The sequence below is a fragment of the Octopus bimaculoides genome, chromosome 5 (assembly GCF_046866305.1).
Source record: "Octopus bimaculoides isolate indiv1 chromosome 5, ASM4686630v1, whole genome shotgun sequence".
In the NCBI taxonomy this organism is placed as follows: Eukaryota; Metazoa; Mollusca; class Cephalopoda; order Octopoda; family Octopodidae; genus Octopus; species Octopus bimaculoides.
Genome location: NC_142932.1, coordinates 35,195,073 through 35,215,005, shown reverse-complemented (window position 1 = coordinate 35,215,005; position 19,933 = coordinate 35,195,073). Strand labels below are relative to the sequence as shown.

General features: G+C 33.7%; 1 protein-coding gene across 12 annotated transcripts in view; it reads left to right on the top strand.

Moving 5' to 3' along the window:
• LOC106873723 (nephrin) overlaps nt 1–19,933 on the top strand; it is a 722,597-nt gene that overhangs the window by 594,672 nt on the left and 107,992 nt on the right. For all 12 annotated transcript variants that reach the window (XM_089352173.1, XM_089352163.1, XM_089352167.1 and 9 more), the window contains 3 exons: nt 15,503–15,682; nt 17,038–17,364; nt 19,127–19,417. In XM_089352173.1, the coding sequence (XP_089208299.1) occupies nt 15,503–15,682; nt 17,038–17,364; nt 19,127–19,417 (798 nt within the window). The remainder of the gene's footprint in view (nt 1–15,502; nt 15,683–17,037; nt 17,365–19,126; nt 19,418–19,933) is intronic.

The following is a 19,933-nucleotide window of genomic DNA, read 5'->3' as shown; positions in this document are numbered from 1 at the left end:
TCCAGGTTGAGAAAATACTTCAGCTCTGATAAATTATTAACCATCTACAAAGTTTAAGCAAGACCCACTTTGAGGTTCTGTTCAGAGATACAAGACGGTGAGACTATTCATGCACAAACAAAACATCTTAGCAATTATCCAAACGAAGACCTTTCCACTCACCAACATTCTACAATCATTGGCACAAGTTTCACTGTTTCTTTTATAGGTCTTCTTCCTTCACTGTTGTTGTCTCTACATTTCTAACCTGACATGGTAAATACTATCTCAGCTCCTGTTCACTGAAGGCACTCCTTTCTCTTCTTTTCTTTACTGTTTATCTCCCTACATTAATAACTTCATCCAGTCATTACATTTTGGATCTGCAACCCTCTTCAACTCATTCTCTCTGCATGGTTTTCCTACCATACATCATTCACAGAACAACAATATATTGATCTCGTTGAGGATTTGCAAACGTGTTGGTTGCGGACATCCACTAATTAATAAAATATATTTGAAAATAAAACCAAACAACCTTATTTTTATGATTGTATCTAAATAGCTGTTTCTATGGAACATTCTATAGAATATCTCTCCCCAACCCACCAAAGTTTTGTTTTGTTGCCCACCAGAAGGATTTACATTAGGTAATTTCATTGTTACTTCATGTAATACAGGTATTACCTAGGTGTTGCTTAGGTGCGATGCCTGCAGTTATAAACGACAGCAATTGATAGTCCAATAAATATTATCAGTTGTTTCCCTCTCTTCTTAAGCAATATCTTTAATAACTTTCATGCATGATTATGCTTATTTTCTTTTTCATTCCATTTCTATTTAAAATGGTGTGTTCTCTGATGATAGTTCAAAGAATTCAGAAGAATTCTTATATTGTTTTTGTGTGTGTGTATGTTTGTGTAGAAAGAATGAATGCAATATGGTGAATAGTTTTGAAGTTAGCTTTTTAATCACAAGACACCTGGTTCAATTCCATTGGATGGCACCTTGCTCAAGTGTCTTTTATTGCATCCTCTGTTTCACCCAAGCCTTTTGAGCAAAAGAAATTTATGTAGATGGGACTGGATGGATTGTATATGTAATTTAAAAGCACAGCCTTGTCCATATTCTGTGTCACACTGAATCTGCCTGAGAATTACATGTCAGTGGATAACTAAACCATTTTATACTAATTCATTCAATGAACAGGTAATCCAGCTTCATACTCATCATCAAAACTGATGGGGATCTAATCTTCACCTAATACAATAAATGAATGAATACATGTTAATATATATACAATACATGAGAAATAAGTACTCAAACAGAATGTGTTGAGTAATATTAAACTGGATCTTTACTAATGCAACTCTGAGTATTGCTTTGCAATAATGCATATATACATGCATACTCTTTACTCTTTTGCTTGTTTCAGTCATTTGACTGTGGCCATGCTGGAGCACCACCTTTAGTCGAGCAAATCGGCCCCAGGACTTATTCTTTGGAAGCCTAGTACTTATTCTATCAGTCACTTTTACCGAACCGCTAGGTTACGGGTCGTAAACACACCAGCATCGGTTGTCAAGCGATGTTGGGGGTGGCAAACACAGGCATACAAACATATACATACACACATACACACATACATATATATATATATATATATATAGGTTCAAAAAAGGAAAAAGACAAAAAAACAACAACGTGAGGGCGTGATACAGATTGTGTTACTAGACGCTCGGGAAAGGAAAGAAAGAGAATTTGACACACACACACATATACGATGGGCTTCTTTCAGTTTTCCGTCTACCAAATCCACTCACAAGGCTTTGGTCGGCCTGATGCTATAGTAGAAGACACTTGTCCAAGGTGCCACGTAGTGGGACTGAACCCAGAACCATGTGGTTCGTAAGCAAGCTACTTACCACACAGCCACTCCTACGCCTATGCATGTATAATATACTCTTGCAAGTACACGTACAGACACACACAAAAGTTCTGTTAATCAGAATGTACACCATCAAAAATTCTTTGTCCCTTCTACTCATTCATTGTTGGTCATCTTCTATACTTCTTCCCGTCAGTCCTACCCAATTCTTATACTGGTTGCCTAATTCCCCTCCTTCATCCACCCCCATTTCTCACTCACCCATACTCTCTTGTAACCACCACTATAACCTACATTCCTTGTCTCTCTGTCTCCACTCATTTATAATGATCTCGTACCTTCAGAGTCCCTCCTAACACTTCATCACTACTATGTTTATCTCTTTCCTGCTCCACCTGGTCGCTCTTATATTTCCTTCTAAAATGCGAATTGTATAGCACCTCTGCCGCAAAGAACTGTTTCTCTCTGGCCTCTTCTCCCATACTTTTACCTATCATCTTCTAGCATAAAGCTTCCCCCTCAGGAGGTTGTAGTTTTGCAAGATGCATGGTGACCTCACTAGTGCTGGTGGCATGAAGAAAAAGAAAAGCACCTGATATATACTGAAAGGTGGTTGGTATTAGGAAAGGCATCTAGCCATAGAAACCCTGTCAAAGCAGACACTGGAGCACAATGCTGTCCTTGGGTCCATTGGATCCTGTTAAAACCATCAAACCCATGACAGTATGGAATATGGACATTAAATAATAACAATGACGATGGTAGTGGTGGTGCTTGACATGGCTAGACTGATCTAAGCTTTTCAAAGGGGACAGAGGTAAAAATAATCATTAGAAATTATTAATACCATCTACTGCTTCTAATTGCTGCTATGCTATACACTTTATTTCTATTGTAATTCTGTCAACATCTTATCCGGAGGGGACTTTTTCACTAATCTTTCTATGTAGTATACAGCCAACTACTTATTGTTACGTTAACATGTACAGGAAACTAGCCTACTACTATTTTACAGCATGTTGCAGAATCTCTCTTGCTCTGACAGTCTGCTGCACTTCTAAATTAAAAATCAGAACAGTTTTTTTTTGTCTTTTTCACTCATTGTCTTTACAGATGGGGGAAACCAAACCTTTCTCCACTCTGTGACATTTACAAAATAGTTTGTTTTTGTTTTTTTATCATTATTAATTTATCATAGAAATTTCCTGATTTAATCAAATTACATTATAGATTTTTTTCTTTTTTGCATTTATTTTTTAAGTCAGTGATATAGTTGTTTGGAAACAATTAGAGAATAAAATATTAGTAAAACTGATAAGCTACATCCATGATTAAAAAATACTTGACAAGACAGATTCAAATCAAGATAGATAATCTGTCACTAATTCTAAATAAATTTATCTTTGATTTTTCTCTTTTACTTTTATCAATACCTATATTTCATGAACTTGGGGATTTATTCTTTTCAATGTCTTATATTATTATGTAGCCTTTTATTACTGAACTTAATTTAGATGCTTGTAAACTGACAGTTAGCCTTACTAGCTTTAGGTATCCCTAGACATAGTCCTCTGCTGTATCACTTTGATTTTATACTTGTTACTCTATTGATTTTTCACTTGTGACTTTAGAACTTATCATGTATGAAGCAGAGAATGCTATTGAGTAACCCTGGTTAACTCTTCTCACACAGGCATACGACACCTGTATGTGCCACATATTCTGTCACCTATAGTTGACTCTGTGTGTGTGTGAGTGTTTAATGTGGAATAATATCAGGACTTGTTGAATTTGCTTTACCTGCTCTGGTATCTAGAATATGTGCAAGATAGACACTATCAGTTCGTGACAGCATCACTTTATTTCTGATGTGTATGTATTATTTCAGTCAGTTCAGATAACGAATGCTTTTCAAAAGCTATTTCTGTCTCTTTCAGTTGTACTCTTGACGTGCTTCGGTGTTTTTGATCTTTACTTATTTACTGAGGCAGTACCTATGAAATTTGTGGAAATGATCACTTTCTAAAGAATATACCTTCTTATGAATAAATTCAGCAATTAAAAATTGAGGATATTCTTAATGAGTTTTAAGAAAGGCAAAACTAATTGGATGATCTTCATCTTTGACTCCTGTAGTTTTATCCATGGGTTATATTTGTATATGATTTCTGTATGCAATAATCCTTTCTACTGTAGGCACATCATCATCATCATCATCATCATCATTTAACGTCCGCTTTCCATGCTAGCATGGGTTGGACGATTTTGACTGAGGACTGGCGAACCAGATGGCTGCACCAGGCTCCAATCTGATTTGGCAGAGTCTCTACAGCTTGATTCCCTTCCTAACACCAACGGCTCCGAGAGTGTAGTGGGTGATTTAACGTGCCACTCAGGCGGTACTGGCAACGGCCACACTCAAATGGTGTTCTTACATGCCACCTGCACAGGAGTCAGTCCAGCGGTGCTGGCAACGACCTCGCTCGAATGTTTTGTTCACATGCCACCAGCACAAGTGCCAGTAAGGTGACGCTGGTAACGATCACGCTGAAATTGTGCTTTTTACGTGCCACCAGCCTGAAATTTGGTGGGAGGGGACAAGTTGATTACATCGACCCCAGTACTCAACAGATACTTATTTTATCGACTCACCCAAAAGGATGAAAGGCAAAGTCGACCTCAGCAGAATTTGAACTCGGAACGTAAGGTCGGACGAAATGCTGCTCTGCATTTTGCCCGGTGTGCTAACGATTCTGCCAGCTCACCACCTTATTTCTGCATACAATAATGTACATACACACATATGTCTGTATGTGTATACAAATGCATGCACCTACCCACCCTGTCTTAAAACACTTATTAAAGATTTCACATTTGCATAATAATATCATTAATCTTATTTATATTAACCACGTTTTTGATGGGCTTTTGTAGTAAGGTTAGAATTTTAGAAAGCAAGTAATCCCATTTACAGCTCATTAGCTAATCTGTTTGAAATATATTTGAAAAGCAAGTGGTATGTGTCAGTAGAATATAGAAACATTCTCAAACTGCAATAAATTATCAAACTTAAATTAATAATCTGTTCACTCATTTAATCTTTCATTTTCCATATTAGCATAGGTTAGATGGGGGTGGTGGCTATCTGAGGTAGAGTTTCATGGCCAGATGCTCTTCGCTTGCTCGAAAAGCAAAGTTTGCTGGATTCAATCTGTATCTGTCTTTCAAGTGAGGGATTGTTAATATCACAGGTCTATGAAAGCTCATGACCACTAGTCATAGTGCCAACAAAGAATATAAACCATTGGTTTTATATTTTCGGTATTGGTCTTTGGTACTTTAAGCACATATCCTTGCTGACTATTTTATTTATCTTACTAATATATCTTTTTTTACTGCTTGACTATAAATTCATGTTTATAAGAACTTTATGAATTTTTCATTCATCTTTTATTATTTTTCAAATTTGGTATTATTTTTCTTTTTTATCATCCATTTTCCACGTGTAAAGAGTATTGGGCTCGCAATCATAAAGTCATGGGTTCAGCTCCTGAACTAGGTGGTGCCTCATGTCCTTGAGCATGGTCTTGCAAATGAGTATCAGCCAAGAGCTGGTGGTTCTCCCCCCCCCCCATTGTTACATCCTCGATGTTCTGCTAGATCAAAAGTGGCAAGGCAAAGACTGTCTGTTCCCTACTACCTACAGAACTAAAACAGCAAAAATAGTTACCAAGTCCTACTGACTCGGAAGTGACAACTAGTCTTATTTTAACTATTTTTACTTACGATTTAGCTTGTTAAAGGACATTGATGTACAATATGATAAATTCATCTCAATTATTATAATAGAATGATTATATTCACTTACTACCTTAAAAGCCACCCTACCGAGCAGCTTTTAAGCTAGCTCCTGTGGAGAGCTCTTCATTAGGCCTTGGGACCAACAATAACACTTCATGCATTGAGTACATACTAAGTTTTATTAAACTTGATCAATATTTTTCAAGCAATGAACAATTTTCGTCAAAACAAAGATATAATTTGTCGACTTGGAACTTATTGCAAAGCTGCATGATAAATTACAGTACCACAACCATCGCCACCACATCTGCAATACACATACCATTCAGCCTTTTTGTGATGGTAATGGAGTGATAGTAATTGTATGAGCTCTAATTGTGATAGAGGTGGATGCGTCTGTGATGATGGTGGTAGCCGAGGTGGTCAGGGATGAGGTGAGAATAAGCGATGTGAACGACAGTGGTGATGGTGATGGAGGGGAAGGCGGCAAAGTCAAAGGTATTGATAGAGGTGGCGTCAGAAGTCTGAATGGTTTGTGCATGGCAGATGTGGTGGTGGTACTAAGAAAATGAATTTAGCGTTCAGTCTCTCTTTCTCTCACATACCCACTCTTTCTCTCTCTCTCTGTCTTATTATTACTCCCACTGCCACCATCAACACTACTACTTTTAATAAAACATCAACAGTAGAAGTATCTTTGAATTGTGAGAGAGGGGAGTCAAAGTGTGACACACTGACACACAGAAATTAGGTTTTGCATTTATCATATTAAATAACTATTTGCTTCCTACTTCATTTTATAGGGTTTTAAATCACTAAAAGAATCTTTTTTTTTTTTACTTTATAAATGCATTTCTTAAATTTATTGAATATGGGCTGGCGCCTAATCCTTGTAATGCATTGATAACTAATATAAGGTTTCTTATTGCATTTTTTGATGGTCAGAGTGAAATAGATTCTCATTAACTTCATTTTTTTTTAATCATCTATTGATATGCTCTATCCTAGAACTGCATTTATTTATTGGGTTTTACTAGATGCCAAGGATAAATATTCTATAGAACTCTTAGAGCCTAGAGCAATAATGAAATAGCTTTTGGTACATCTAGCCATTATATAGAAACATTGTCTGTGCATTTTGTTCATTGGTAGACATCAATTTTTTACTGCTTCATTTTCATTAAAAACTTCAGATATATTTTATAATTATTTGCTTTTAATTAATATTATATACACGATATCTTGTAACGGAACTAAATTGGTGCCAGTTTTGAAAGTTATTTATCATCAATTTAATAAAAATACTTTTTTATATTAGTTACGTAGCTATATTAAATCTTTAAGCTAGTTACATTATGGTATTGATCGATTAATTATTATTTTGTTTTTGGACTGATTTGCTAAATTAGATATTACTATAATTTAATTTCTCCTGATATTTCTATCGATATTACTGAACTTAATATAGTGTGTTCAATAAATTTTTCTGAAAATTAGCAGTTAACTATGTTTAATTATTATTACATAATGTATACAGTATATTTGTGTTTATAATCATATTGCTATGCTTTTGAGCAATACACTATCCCATAGAAATATTTAGAACTTTATATATATCATAGAATTTTATGTATTAATGATTAAATATTGAAATATATATTTTAGTGTTGGTCTGAAATATTTTTGAAGATATATTTGCTGTTTTAAAAATACTTTTCTTAATTCGTCTTATTTCTTTTGCTTTGTGTTTGTGTGTGTGTGTGTTTGTGTGTGTGTGCTTACTCTATACTTTTTAGAGTTTTAATTAATGTAATTCACCTTAATTACTGTATTGATAGTCATGTTCATTCTAAAATAAAAACTAACGAGTTTCAGGAATTTGACTATTTGATAGTAAAATCACATTTCAGTCTTCAGTAATTCCTAGTAATCTCTCACTTTCTGTTATTTTTAACCAAGATTATACTTTTAAAATCATTTTCTGTTGTGATTTTGTTTTTCTTATATATTTTTACTTTTGTTTATTTATTTGTAAACAGCTCTTCCTTTCCACTCAGCTTTAACTTACATATAAATATAAACTGCAAGTTGCCTGACACTATATTACCAAAGTATCCCACAATATATTTTTAAAAAATTCAAGTGCTATATTTGTGTTATGCATTAATCAAAAGTTTTTTTAATCTGTGTGTGTGTGTAGGTGTGTGTATAATATATCCATACATATATATATAAATGTCTATATATATATTTATGTATGTACGCCTGCATATGTATATGTATGCATGTGTATGTATATGTGCACACACATACAAACAAACACGCATTGTTATATCTGGGAAGTCCTAATATAACCTATGAAAGACACTCACCAATTGCTGTTTGTCTATATTTCTCCCCCACCCCCGCTTTTTTTTTCCTCTAAAGTAGTTGATCTTTGTTTATGTCCCAAAAGCTTTTTTGACTACATCAATCTCTATCCTTCTCAATGTGTTATTTCTTTTAAATGCTTGGGTTTTAGCTTTTAACTTTTTTTTTCTTACTACGTCTCCATGGCTGGAAGCATATGAAATAACGATGTTTATTTGTTTTCATTTTCTTTCTATTCTTTTATTATTGTTAACATCAGAATCAGTGTGTGTATGTGTGTGTGTGTGTGTGTGTGTTAGTTGACTTTAGTTATTTTTGGATTTATTTTATCTTTACTCGCATATTATTGTCATGGTGCATTATTGTTACATGACATTGTTATCCCACTTGTTGTTCATATTAAACATGTGGGTGGGGTCTGCCTCCTGTATTTGTATAGCTTCAGTCATCTATCATAAGGGTTGGTCTTTTGGTTATCTAGAAAGAAATTTTTTACTTTGACATTTTTTATTGAGCCATTGTATTTCTGTATGGCATGTTGATAGACTATGGATATTTTTCTTTCATTCTACTCTCTCCAATGTTCTCTAAACCTTTCATGTAGGTTGCATTATGTCTCTCCTACAGAGGCTGTAGTGGTGTTCCTATATTGTCTCTCCTTCATCTGATGTAGTACACAATGTCTTTAGTTTTGCAATTTGTTTTTAGGGTTTATTGTATATATTTTGCTGTTGTAGTCAGTGCAAGCTGTTTTCTTAAATACATATGATATAAAAGGATGGATCTGCCTATTTTTATTACTGCTTTCTTTCGTAAGCTTTGTGTCATGTAGTGCTTTCCTAAATTTACAGGCTAGTTAACTTCTGGATGTAGCATTAATGAATGTCACATGTTGAAATTGTTTTTTCTCATACCAGTTCTCTTGTCCTGTTTTTTTTTTTTTTCATTTTTTCTGTCAACTCTGTTCCAGAATTCACTTCAACATTTGGAGCAATTCCATTAACATCGTTGCCGAAGACGGTTTCAAACTCTTCACTGGCTCCTTTGTATTCTCTGATCCAGTATCTGTTTCAGGCAGAGAATTGTATGAGGTAGATGAAATCTTGTATATACTCTGGCCTTCATGCCGGTGGCATGTAAAAGCACCCACTACACTCTCGGAGTGGTCGGCGTTAGGAAGGGCATCCAGCTGTAGAAATTTTGCCAGATCAGATTGAGCCTGGTGCATAAGAATGAGAGGGGAATAGTTTTCAACTTTATATTTTCTGACGCGACTCTATCTCTTTCTCTATAATTTTTTCTCCTTCTCGTTCTTCCTCTGTTACTACTACATATCTCTCTTTACCCCTCTCGTTCTTCCTTCCGTTACTACTATATCTCTCTCTTTCCCCTCTCGTTCTTCCTTCTGTTACTACTATTTCCTCTCTTCCTCTCGTTCTTTCGTTGCTCACCTATTCTTCTACTTCCTCCCTTTGTTTCTCCCTCTACTACTCTCTCTCTCTCTCTCCCCCCCCCTTACCCCTGCATGGTCACATGCTTCTGGTCACTAATCCTTTTCTTCCTTGGCTATCGCCGAGCAAACAAGCGAACTTACTTCGTCTCCACTTTCAAGTTCGTGCCTCACAGCGTTCATATACACATAATTTTTCATGTCTGGCCGCACAGCCTTTTCCGTTTGTTTTCCTTTCCGTTTGTTTTCCTGTCTTGTTTTTTGTCCGCCACTACATTCCTCCATGGCACAGGTTTAATTTGTGTATACACATTTAATTTGCGGTCCATGGGAAGAGCCGTTTTAACGATGCGTCCTACCCAACTCTTCGAAACGCCGGAGTTAAAACGGGGGTAGCTGATGAAGGAAAATGTTCTCTATGAGGCTTGTGTGCTTTCTGTTCTCTGGTTATTATTATTTTCTTGTCTACGTTTTGTTTGCAATGTCCTGTACCCAGATATGCACCTATATATACAGGTAGACGTAGGTATGCACATACCTGTACGTATATATGCATATACTCATTTATTATTGTTTTATATATATATATATATATATATACACACAAACACATACACAGGCATATATATATATATGTGTGATTCACGCACATACACACGTGTGTGTGTGTGTGTGTCCCCGTACATATTGATATTGTATGGTACATTGCATATTCTTTAAAATTGCAATGGTATAAAAGAACAAAAGTACATATTTTATAAGAATCATTTTTTGAATTGGCTTTGTAGAAATGCGTATGTCTATTATTCTATTTTTTGTAGTGTACTATAAAATTTTGTATTAGTTTTTCCCTTAATTTTTATACCATAAAATTGTGAAATAGGCACTCATATGCCTAAACACACTCGGAATCCATCGAATGAGAAATATACCTGAAACATAATTTGTGAATTATTGAATAATGTTTTGCATAGTCATGACATTTTGCAACTTTAAAGCATGTATTTACTGTTTCCATGTCAATACATTGACGAATTTACATATATCTATGTTTCTAAAGTACTATAGAATAGATCCTTTTAACTGTGAATACCATTGTGATACGAACAAAAAGGAAACAATTTCATAACATCGTGTTTTCTTTGTATACCTGATTAATATTTTGAGAGGATTTTTTTTAAGCTTTTATTTGAACTACGTTATTCCTTATTTTTCACTGCGAACATCGTAGCAGTAGCAGTATTAGTATCATTGTTGTTGCCAGCATATCTTCGAACAATAGTGCCGTAAATGTTGGCAGAGTGGTTAACGAACTTCTGTTTTTTTTAATAGGCCATTAATTACAAAAATGTCATCGTATTATTTTGTGACAATAGCCATGTTTTATGGTTATGGCTTAGGATAAAAGCGTATTTATAATTTCATTAGAATATAATTTTTTTTAATTCTCACACTACTACATCTATTATATGTATTTAAAAATACATCAACAGATTGCAAAGAATATCAGTTTTCTTCTTTCAACTCTATCCCTCTCATCCTGCACATTCTGCTGTTACTATTGCCTCTGTTATTGGTATATTACCTGCAACAGACTCTTTGAAAGGAAAGTATTGTTCCGCAGCATCAGTATTTGACTAAGCAATAATATCCTACAACTTATTAAATTGATTTCAAATTTTGACACAGGGCCGGCAGTTTCGAGTGAGGGGGCAAATTGATTATATCAACTCCAGTGTTCAATTGGTTCTTAATTTATCGACAAAAGGCAAAGATGACCTTGGTGGAATTTGAACTCAGAACATGGAGACAGATGAAATGCCACTAAGCATTTTGCCCTGCATGCTAATAATTCTGTCAGCTCACCACCTTAGCAATGCGTAAACATTACTTTCAAATTTTGGCACAAGGCCAGCAGTTTAGGGGGAACGTGTGTGCTGACTACATTTAACCCCAGTACTCAACTGGTACTTATTTTATTGACCCCCCCCAAAAGGATGACAGGCAAAGTTGACCCCGTCTATATCTTGTTAAATTGACATCCACTCACAAGCTTCAAGCTATAATAGAAGACACTTGCCCAAGGTGCCATACAGTGAGACTGAACCTGGAACCATGTGGTTGGTTAGCAAGCTACTTACCACTCCTGCGCCTGATATTGATGCATGCTTTTAGTGTGTTTCTATGTAATTAATATATTTGAGGTGACTATTAATTCTGGCCAGTTGATGGCATCCTTTCAGGGTCAATAAATTAAGTACCAGTTACGCACTGGAGTTGATGTATTCGACTTAATCCATTTTCTGTCCTTGTTTGTCTCCTCTATGTTTAGCCCCTTGTGGGCAATAAAGAAATAAGAAATGTTAGCACACCGGGCGAAATGTTTAGCGGTATTTCGTCTGTCTTTACATTCTGAGTTCAAATTCCATCGAGGTCGATTTTGCCTTTCATTCTTTTGGGGTCGATAAATTAAATACCAGTTTCATCCTGGGTCGATCTAATTGACTAGCCTCCTCCCCAAAAATTTTGGGCCTTGTGCCTAGAGTAAAAACAAAAAATATCTTGTACTGCCCTGCTAGTCAGGAATAACATGTAACTTAAATATAAAAGTTATTTCAAATGTTACACCTTGCAATTGGTGAGGAGTTTTTTCCTAGCTATGTACAGCATGGCAAATGTTGCAGAATCAGTTTACTAGATGGAGTTAAAAGTAAACAGACCACAGTAATTATTCATATACTTTTATTACCACCACCGCAACATCTGCAGTTGTTTGAATTGGCATGAAGTTAATCATTACGAGATATTGTATAGCCACCATTTTTCTCTCCTGTTATCCACACTATTATCAAATAAATATCTTCAACTCAAACCCGTGCTTCCTAATCACTAATAACATGTCAAGGATGCAAACTAAACATCTTTATTACAAATTAAGGAACTCCCACCAAAGAATCTCTGATGTAACCTGTCTAATAATTGCAACAACTGCTATCAATTGATAATTTTGGTTTCTTTGCTGCAATGGAACTCAAGTAATAAACAACTCTCGCTCACTAAGTTCACTGAAGGACTTTCTTTTAGGTTTATATGAAATAACATTAGCCTGTATTTATTTCTATTGGATTTATTTGACTCTGTCCGTGATGTGTAAGTAGCGAGTTGGCCAGATAAGTGACTGCTGTGTGGAGGGTGTAGTCACTTATCCTTTTGCAATATTGCAAACTGATTTGGTTTTAAGAAATATCAACTTTTCTTATTGATTTTTCTGGTCTTACAACATCTTTAGCTATGATACAATCTATGCACTGAATACTGAAGTTGAAGAAAATTATTTGCAGAAAGTGAGGTAAATGAATTTTGTAAAGATATGGCATCATCATCGTCATTTAACATCTGTTTTACATGCTGGCATGGGTTGGATGGTTTGACAGGAAGATGGCGAGGCTGGAGAGCTGCCTGGGCTCCATTTGTCTCCGGATGCCTTTCTTAATACCAGCCACTTTACACAGTGTACTGATTGCTTTTAATGTGGCACTAACAAAGGCACTTTTATGTGGCACCAGCACAAGTGATTTTGCATGAAACCAGTACCCATGACCCTGCAAGACTTGGACCTCTCAGCTGAGAGAGCAATGTAAAGGACTTGTCTATATATATGGATGGCCATGATTTTATTTAGCTTGATGTGTCTTTGCAACTACAGCAAACTTCCAGAAGTCTTGGTTTCCTTTCATCTCCTCTGTCAAGCCTATCTTTAAAAATCTCTTAGAGGGAGAACCAGGAAGACATGGAATGAGGTGGTGAAGCATGACCTTCGAACGTTGGACCTCACAGAGGCAATGACAAAAGACCAAGACCTGGAGACCAAGACCTTTCAGTTTCCATCTACCAAATCCACTCACAAGGCTTTGGTCGGCCCGAGTCTATAGTAGAAGACACTTGCCCAAGGCGCCATGCTGTGGGACTGAACCCGGAACCATGTGGTTGGTAAGCAAGCTACTTACCACACAGCCACTCCTGCACCTATATATATATATATATATACACACACACACACACACACACACACACACACACACACACACACACACACATTACGTGTGTGTGTGTGTGTTCAAAAAAATCTAATACTTCTGGGAAAGTATTGTTAAACACTATTTATTAAAGGAATTCATAATATCATGGCTTAGTATTTCTGTCTTGAGTTTGACATAAAATTGTTCTACTTGTACATGAGAAAAGCAGTGCTCTTACAACAGCAGTCCATCCACCTTCAAAATTTGTTCTTGGTTTATATATTGATGGATATTGCAAGTCTTAAGTATATATGAATTTGTGATTTCTGGAACTGAAATGGCCTAATCAATCAAATGGTTATAAAGTGATAAAAAATTTTTACATAGTGAAACTTTTTTACGCAAAGATCATTACATAAAAATATTATTGGTTAATACTGAGATTTGTAGGAAACCATTTTCTTTGCAACATGTGGTCTTTACTGCAAAGAAATGCACAATAAAGAGAAGACTTACCACTGTGAAATTTTTACGAGAAATATTTTGTCCATAACAGTATTTTAACAAAACACAAAAGAATATGCACTGGAACAAAACTATTTCTCTGTGAATATGTAAGAAATCTTCCATTAAGAATTCGAGACTTGCTCTCTACAAATTTAGTTAAATGGGAGAAAACCCTTTCATTGTAAACAGTGTGAAAAATCCTTTGTCTCTAGCATTATTTTAACAATACACAAAAGAATAAACTCTACAAAAATTCCAATCCATATTTTGCTTCTGGTGACAGATATACATATGTAAACATGCAATACGTTTGCATGTTTACCTATATACATATATACATATATACATACATTTTTTTTTTTTTTTTTTTTTGCACAAACATACATATATGTTTCTTCTAAAACGAATGAATAACGGTAAAATGTAGCTGTCACCAAGCAATAGAAGAGGAGAGAAATAGGCTAAGCAATATGCTTGGAAGCATTTCTTGAATAGAAGATAGATCTGTAAAATAAAATATTTGATACCTTCATACTCTGTGCTGCAACAAATACACTTGTTGATAGGGGTTAAAGAATAGAATTTTTAATAAATATAGTATTTTGTGCTTTCCTTTTTACTTTTTTTTCTTTTCTCATCTACATATTAATTCTGCTGATATTTATGTTACGTTTATTTCACTAAATTAACATGTATCTACATGTATGTGTGTGCGTGTGTATTTAAGTAAGCTTATTTCTTGGGTGTATAATTTTTAGTCAACTGAAGCATGCTTATATGTGTTTGTATGTGTATAGATAATATAGCTTTGCGACATTGGTTTCATCAGAACCAGAATTTTAAACAATCCAAGGACAAAAACTAGAATTAAAAGAACTAATGGCTGTATTTTAGCACCTGTTTATTATTTAGAATTTAATCGAAACCAGTAAGGGTGCCTGCTTGTAAAACATTGCCTCAATTACATTCACCTAACACATGCAAACCTGGAAAAATAGATGGTATATAAGAGTGGGTGTATATATATATATATATATATATATATATATATATATATATATATATATATGTATATATATATGTATATATATATATATATATATATGTATATATATATGTATATATATATATATATATATATATATATAATATTAGGGATAAAAATCCAAATTTACAGGTAAAAACTCAATTAAATTCACATAATTATACACACACGCGTTTATATTATATTATATTATATTATACTTTATATTATACTTATTTTCATCGATGAGTTCATGAACCTTGGTTCTTTTCTCTAAAACTCTATATTTATATATATATATATAGGGGGAGGATGTATATGCAATATGTCTCTATGCACACATATATGTATATAATGTGTATGCATGAACATGTGTATGAGTGTATGTATCTGGCTACTTGTTCCCTTGTATATTAGTGAACAATATTAATTTGAGTTTTTTTTTTCCCCCTCTTCTGTTGTAGGTTATGATAAATCAATTCCTGGTTTTTCTCGTTATGAAGTTGTTGGCAATTTAAACCTTGGAGAATACAATCTTATGATAACAAATGTGGAATTACGTGATGACACAGAATACCAGTGTCAGGTGTTACCAACACCTGGTAATCCAGCATTAATGGCATCAGCTTATCTCACAGTTCATAGTAAGTGATATAATCGCATTGCATATATTTTCCTTTATTCACAAGTAATTTGATAAATTGTTTTTGATATTTTTACTATAACTGGTATGTATTTGAATGTGTTTTATAGTTTTCTGTCTAATTCTATAATATTCTTTGTAGATTTAATTTTATTAACAATTTTATTGTGATCAATGTAGAATACTTAAACTTCCTAAAATATCTTCTGTTTTTTTTTTATGAAAGTTAACATTCATGCTTTATGAGATAATCTGATTTATAAAACTATCAATCATTGGGAATTTTTGTCTTGAAAAATATCAAGCGTTCTTGTCTGACATAATTTATACAAATGCATAGGCTTCTTTAAATGTCAGAAATTTTTATTATTCTGTGATTTAAAATCTTTTCTTGCTAAATAAAACTTTCTGTTGAATGTAACAGCACTTAAGGTGACAGGCCTGCTTTTTAGACAAATTATAAATCTTTACATTATGCATTGAAGGTCAACATTCAGTGTGTACCTTATTTGATAATTTCTTCACCCAGCCCGGAATAAATATTTTAATGCTTCAATAAATGTCTTAAGAAATACATTATTCAGTATTTTTAACAATTTTGATGTTTGTAATGTCTGTGCAGGAATAAAAATCAAATGCTCTACCTCTTTCTTTTAAACAACAGATCAAATAACCCTTCACTATATATTTATTTACATTGAAGTTATCTCATTCTTGATATCAAATATCTTAAGCCTAGTCATATCCAAACTTATTTTTCACACTAAATGTAGCTATACAAAAATTTATAACCATTCGTAAACAATAAATTATCAAATAAGAATGCTACCTCTATAAGTTATGCAATCCTTTATCTACTTGAGTTTGTTGTTTCAAAAGTTTTCTTTTTAAAACCATTTTCTTATCTCAGACCATTACAAAAAATAAAAAGAAGGAAAAAAAGAACTGTCTTCTCATTGCACATATAATACATCTCTTGTTCTTTCCTTAAACTATTATGATGCTACCAGTGGTCCATCATTCTTTTCTTTCCTTACAATAACATGTTAGAAAAAAAAGAAAAAAAGAGAAAGAAATTCTCACAAACTTCTATCCACAATATTATCTTATTTTAGATCTTCTCTATTATCTATTCACTTGGTGATCAACCTGTGAAAATTTAAGGGGAATATTATTGAATAAATATAACCTTATTCTCCTTCACTGGCTATATTTCTATATCAAAAGCCTTCTCCTGTTACAGACCCAACCTGTAACCAATGGTTAAAAAAAAACTAAAGCAAACATGTGAATAGTGTATATATTAAATTATATTGTGCATACATGTATTCTTAATGTGTTTCTTTCACTTTTTAGTCCCTCCTGATGTTCCAAAAATAGTTGGACACAAGAATGCCTCAACTATTGACATCCCATACACACAAGATGAGATAAAATTAGAATGTGTTGCACATAATGGCCGTCCTGCTGCTCGTTTAGAGTGGTTTAAGGATGGAGAGAAAATAACAACGGGCATTTCATACCGGACAGAGACAAAGCCTGGGGAGAAACTATCAACAGCAATAAGTGTTCTAACTTACAGACCCAAGTTTAATTACAATGATGCTTTACTAAGTTGTCAGGCTTCAAATGATGCTGTACAGGGTCCTCCTCTTGAAACTTTCGTACAACTTAGTATATCTTGTAAGAACCGCTTTTTCTTTCTTCGATTTTTGATTCACTTTGATTTGAACATTCAGTTATTAATTTCACTTGTACTTTCTCAATCTGTTACTGATGTTGAGGTAAGTACAGTATGCTTATCTCAGTAAAGTACCTTGCAGTTTACCCCTGGATATTTGTTGTCCTTAAAAGAGAAACTATCTACTTTTACAGAAATTATGTATACAGCTTCAGCCAGGTGGCTTTTCACAATATCAGTGAATGTTTTATTCACTGCTTCCTATATCAGAGGCAATAAATCTTGTCTAGATATGTGGTTTGTTGTGAGTACATGCCATTGATAAGGCCCAACTAGGCCAAAATGCATTTCATATTCTTGCTAGCTGCTACTGCTATCACAGTGTTTTGCCTCCTTCTGATATGTACTGTGTTTTTAAACACTGCATGTCCATAGAGACTGTTGTTTTGGATGCATACTGCAGCAACTTGCCTATCAGTGATGTATATACATTAAATATGGTACATAGGTGGTTGTTTTATTATCATCATTATTCAGTCATTGAATTTTCAGATCAATTGAAGCCTTATAAGTGAATTCAGTTGAGAGAAACTGAAGCAGCTTGTTGTGCATGTGGTGTGTGGGTGTATATCTATATCTGTGTGGTGTATATATATATATATATTCATTTTTACTGAAAATATATATTATATATATATATATATATCATCATCATCATCATCATATATCTACTCATATAATAGTGTACAAACAATTAAGTATTTATACACGAAAGAGGTGGCCTTTGACAGGACACCTTACATGCTAGAAAGGGCAGTCACAACCCAAACCACTATAGGTATATAGATATGTGTGTGCATTTCTCTCGTGTTCACTAGTTAGTAAGGAAAGGTTTCCTGCCAGTGTCATTGGATTGCAACCCAGTCTGGGCTTTTTGTCATGTTACTTCATCATAGTCTCTTTAAACAGTGTTGTTTGTATCCAGTTCCTTGCATATAAACATCTCTGGAGTGTTAGTTGTTCAGTAGACTGGTATATTTATAAAGTACCAGACAGGTATTGGGGTTTATATACTTGACCAATCCCTTCCACTCCAAATTAGAGGCTTTCTGCCTTAATTATAAACAGTTATCATCATCATCATCATTATTTAATGTTTACATTTATCTGTAATATTATTTTTCTCTACAATCAAATATGTCAGTATTTCAAATGTATTGAATGTTATGTTCAATCATTGATTTTATTAAATTAAAGAATATTTACGTTTGTCGTTAGTTGCTCTAAAATATGGAATATTTTTGAAAGGGAAAATGAAAGGCAATTTCTCCGCAGAACAAAGAAGGAACATTCTTTTCACTTTCTGATGAGATTTTTCCATTACAAGCATACTGTAGGCTTAGACTACAGTAAATTATCTTCATTTTTAATTAAGAATAGTATTTTACTGAATAAGAAAAGATTTTCTAAAAGTTTGTTTCATAATATCTAAATTAGGAAAACCAAAAAATGTAAAAATGAAAATTAGAGAAAAAATATCATTTACATTAATAAATTAACTATTGAAGAAGGATAATTATGATAATTAAGATTGATGATTTAAATTCCAATGAATTGTTTGTCATGTGTTTACCAAAATCCAAATCAATATATATTTATAAGAACGGTAGTTTTTAAAAGTTTACCGTTTAGAATATATAACGTCTGTGTTACCACACACACGCACATTCACTTGTATGTAAATATGTTTTCTTGTAATTTCAGTCCCACCAGGCGAACCTCACATCAGCGGTTATCACGAAGGTCAAGTAGTACGCATTAACGATACCTTGCACCTGAAATGTGTTTCTGAAGGTGGTAATCCTCCTGCACTTGTTATCTGGTATAAGAATAACAAAGAAATTGACCGGTCTTACTTCACTGAACAGAATAAGGCAGAAAATGACCTAACCTTAACTGTTGAATCTTCTGATAATGATGCTATTTTCAAATGTGAAGCATCTAATACTGCAACAGTTAATCCATTAGTTGCATCTTTCAAGCTAACAGTGCACTGTAAGTTGATAACAGTTTATATAAAATTTTCTTGTTCAAATATATGTGACGTACTAACGAAGTATGAATTGTTTGACATGGAATATCATTATTATTATTATTGTATAAGTTTTCTTACAATTGTTTTCCTATTAATTCCTTGAAACAATATTTAGTCTTCAGTTTATGACTAAATTACTAGCATGCTGTTGGTTTATCTTTGTCTCAACTAATTTAAAAATCAGTCGTCTAGAACTATTTGATTCAGTAATGATGTTTATTATTATTGTAATAAAGTAAATAACACAACCAAGAAAAGACAAGATTATTCCTTTATTTATGTTGTCTATTACTGAATTATTATTTTTTTATGTTGTAAAATATAGAAGAGAAATGGTTTCATATGCTTTCAGTTATAGATTAAGTTGTAAAACATTTACATACATATGTATTTATATATGTGTGTGTATGCATCTCAAATATTCTGACACCATAATATAAACATTTATTTCATTCTGCTCTGAGGTAACAATTCAG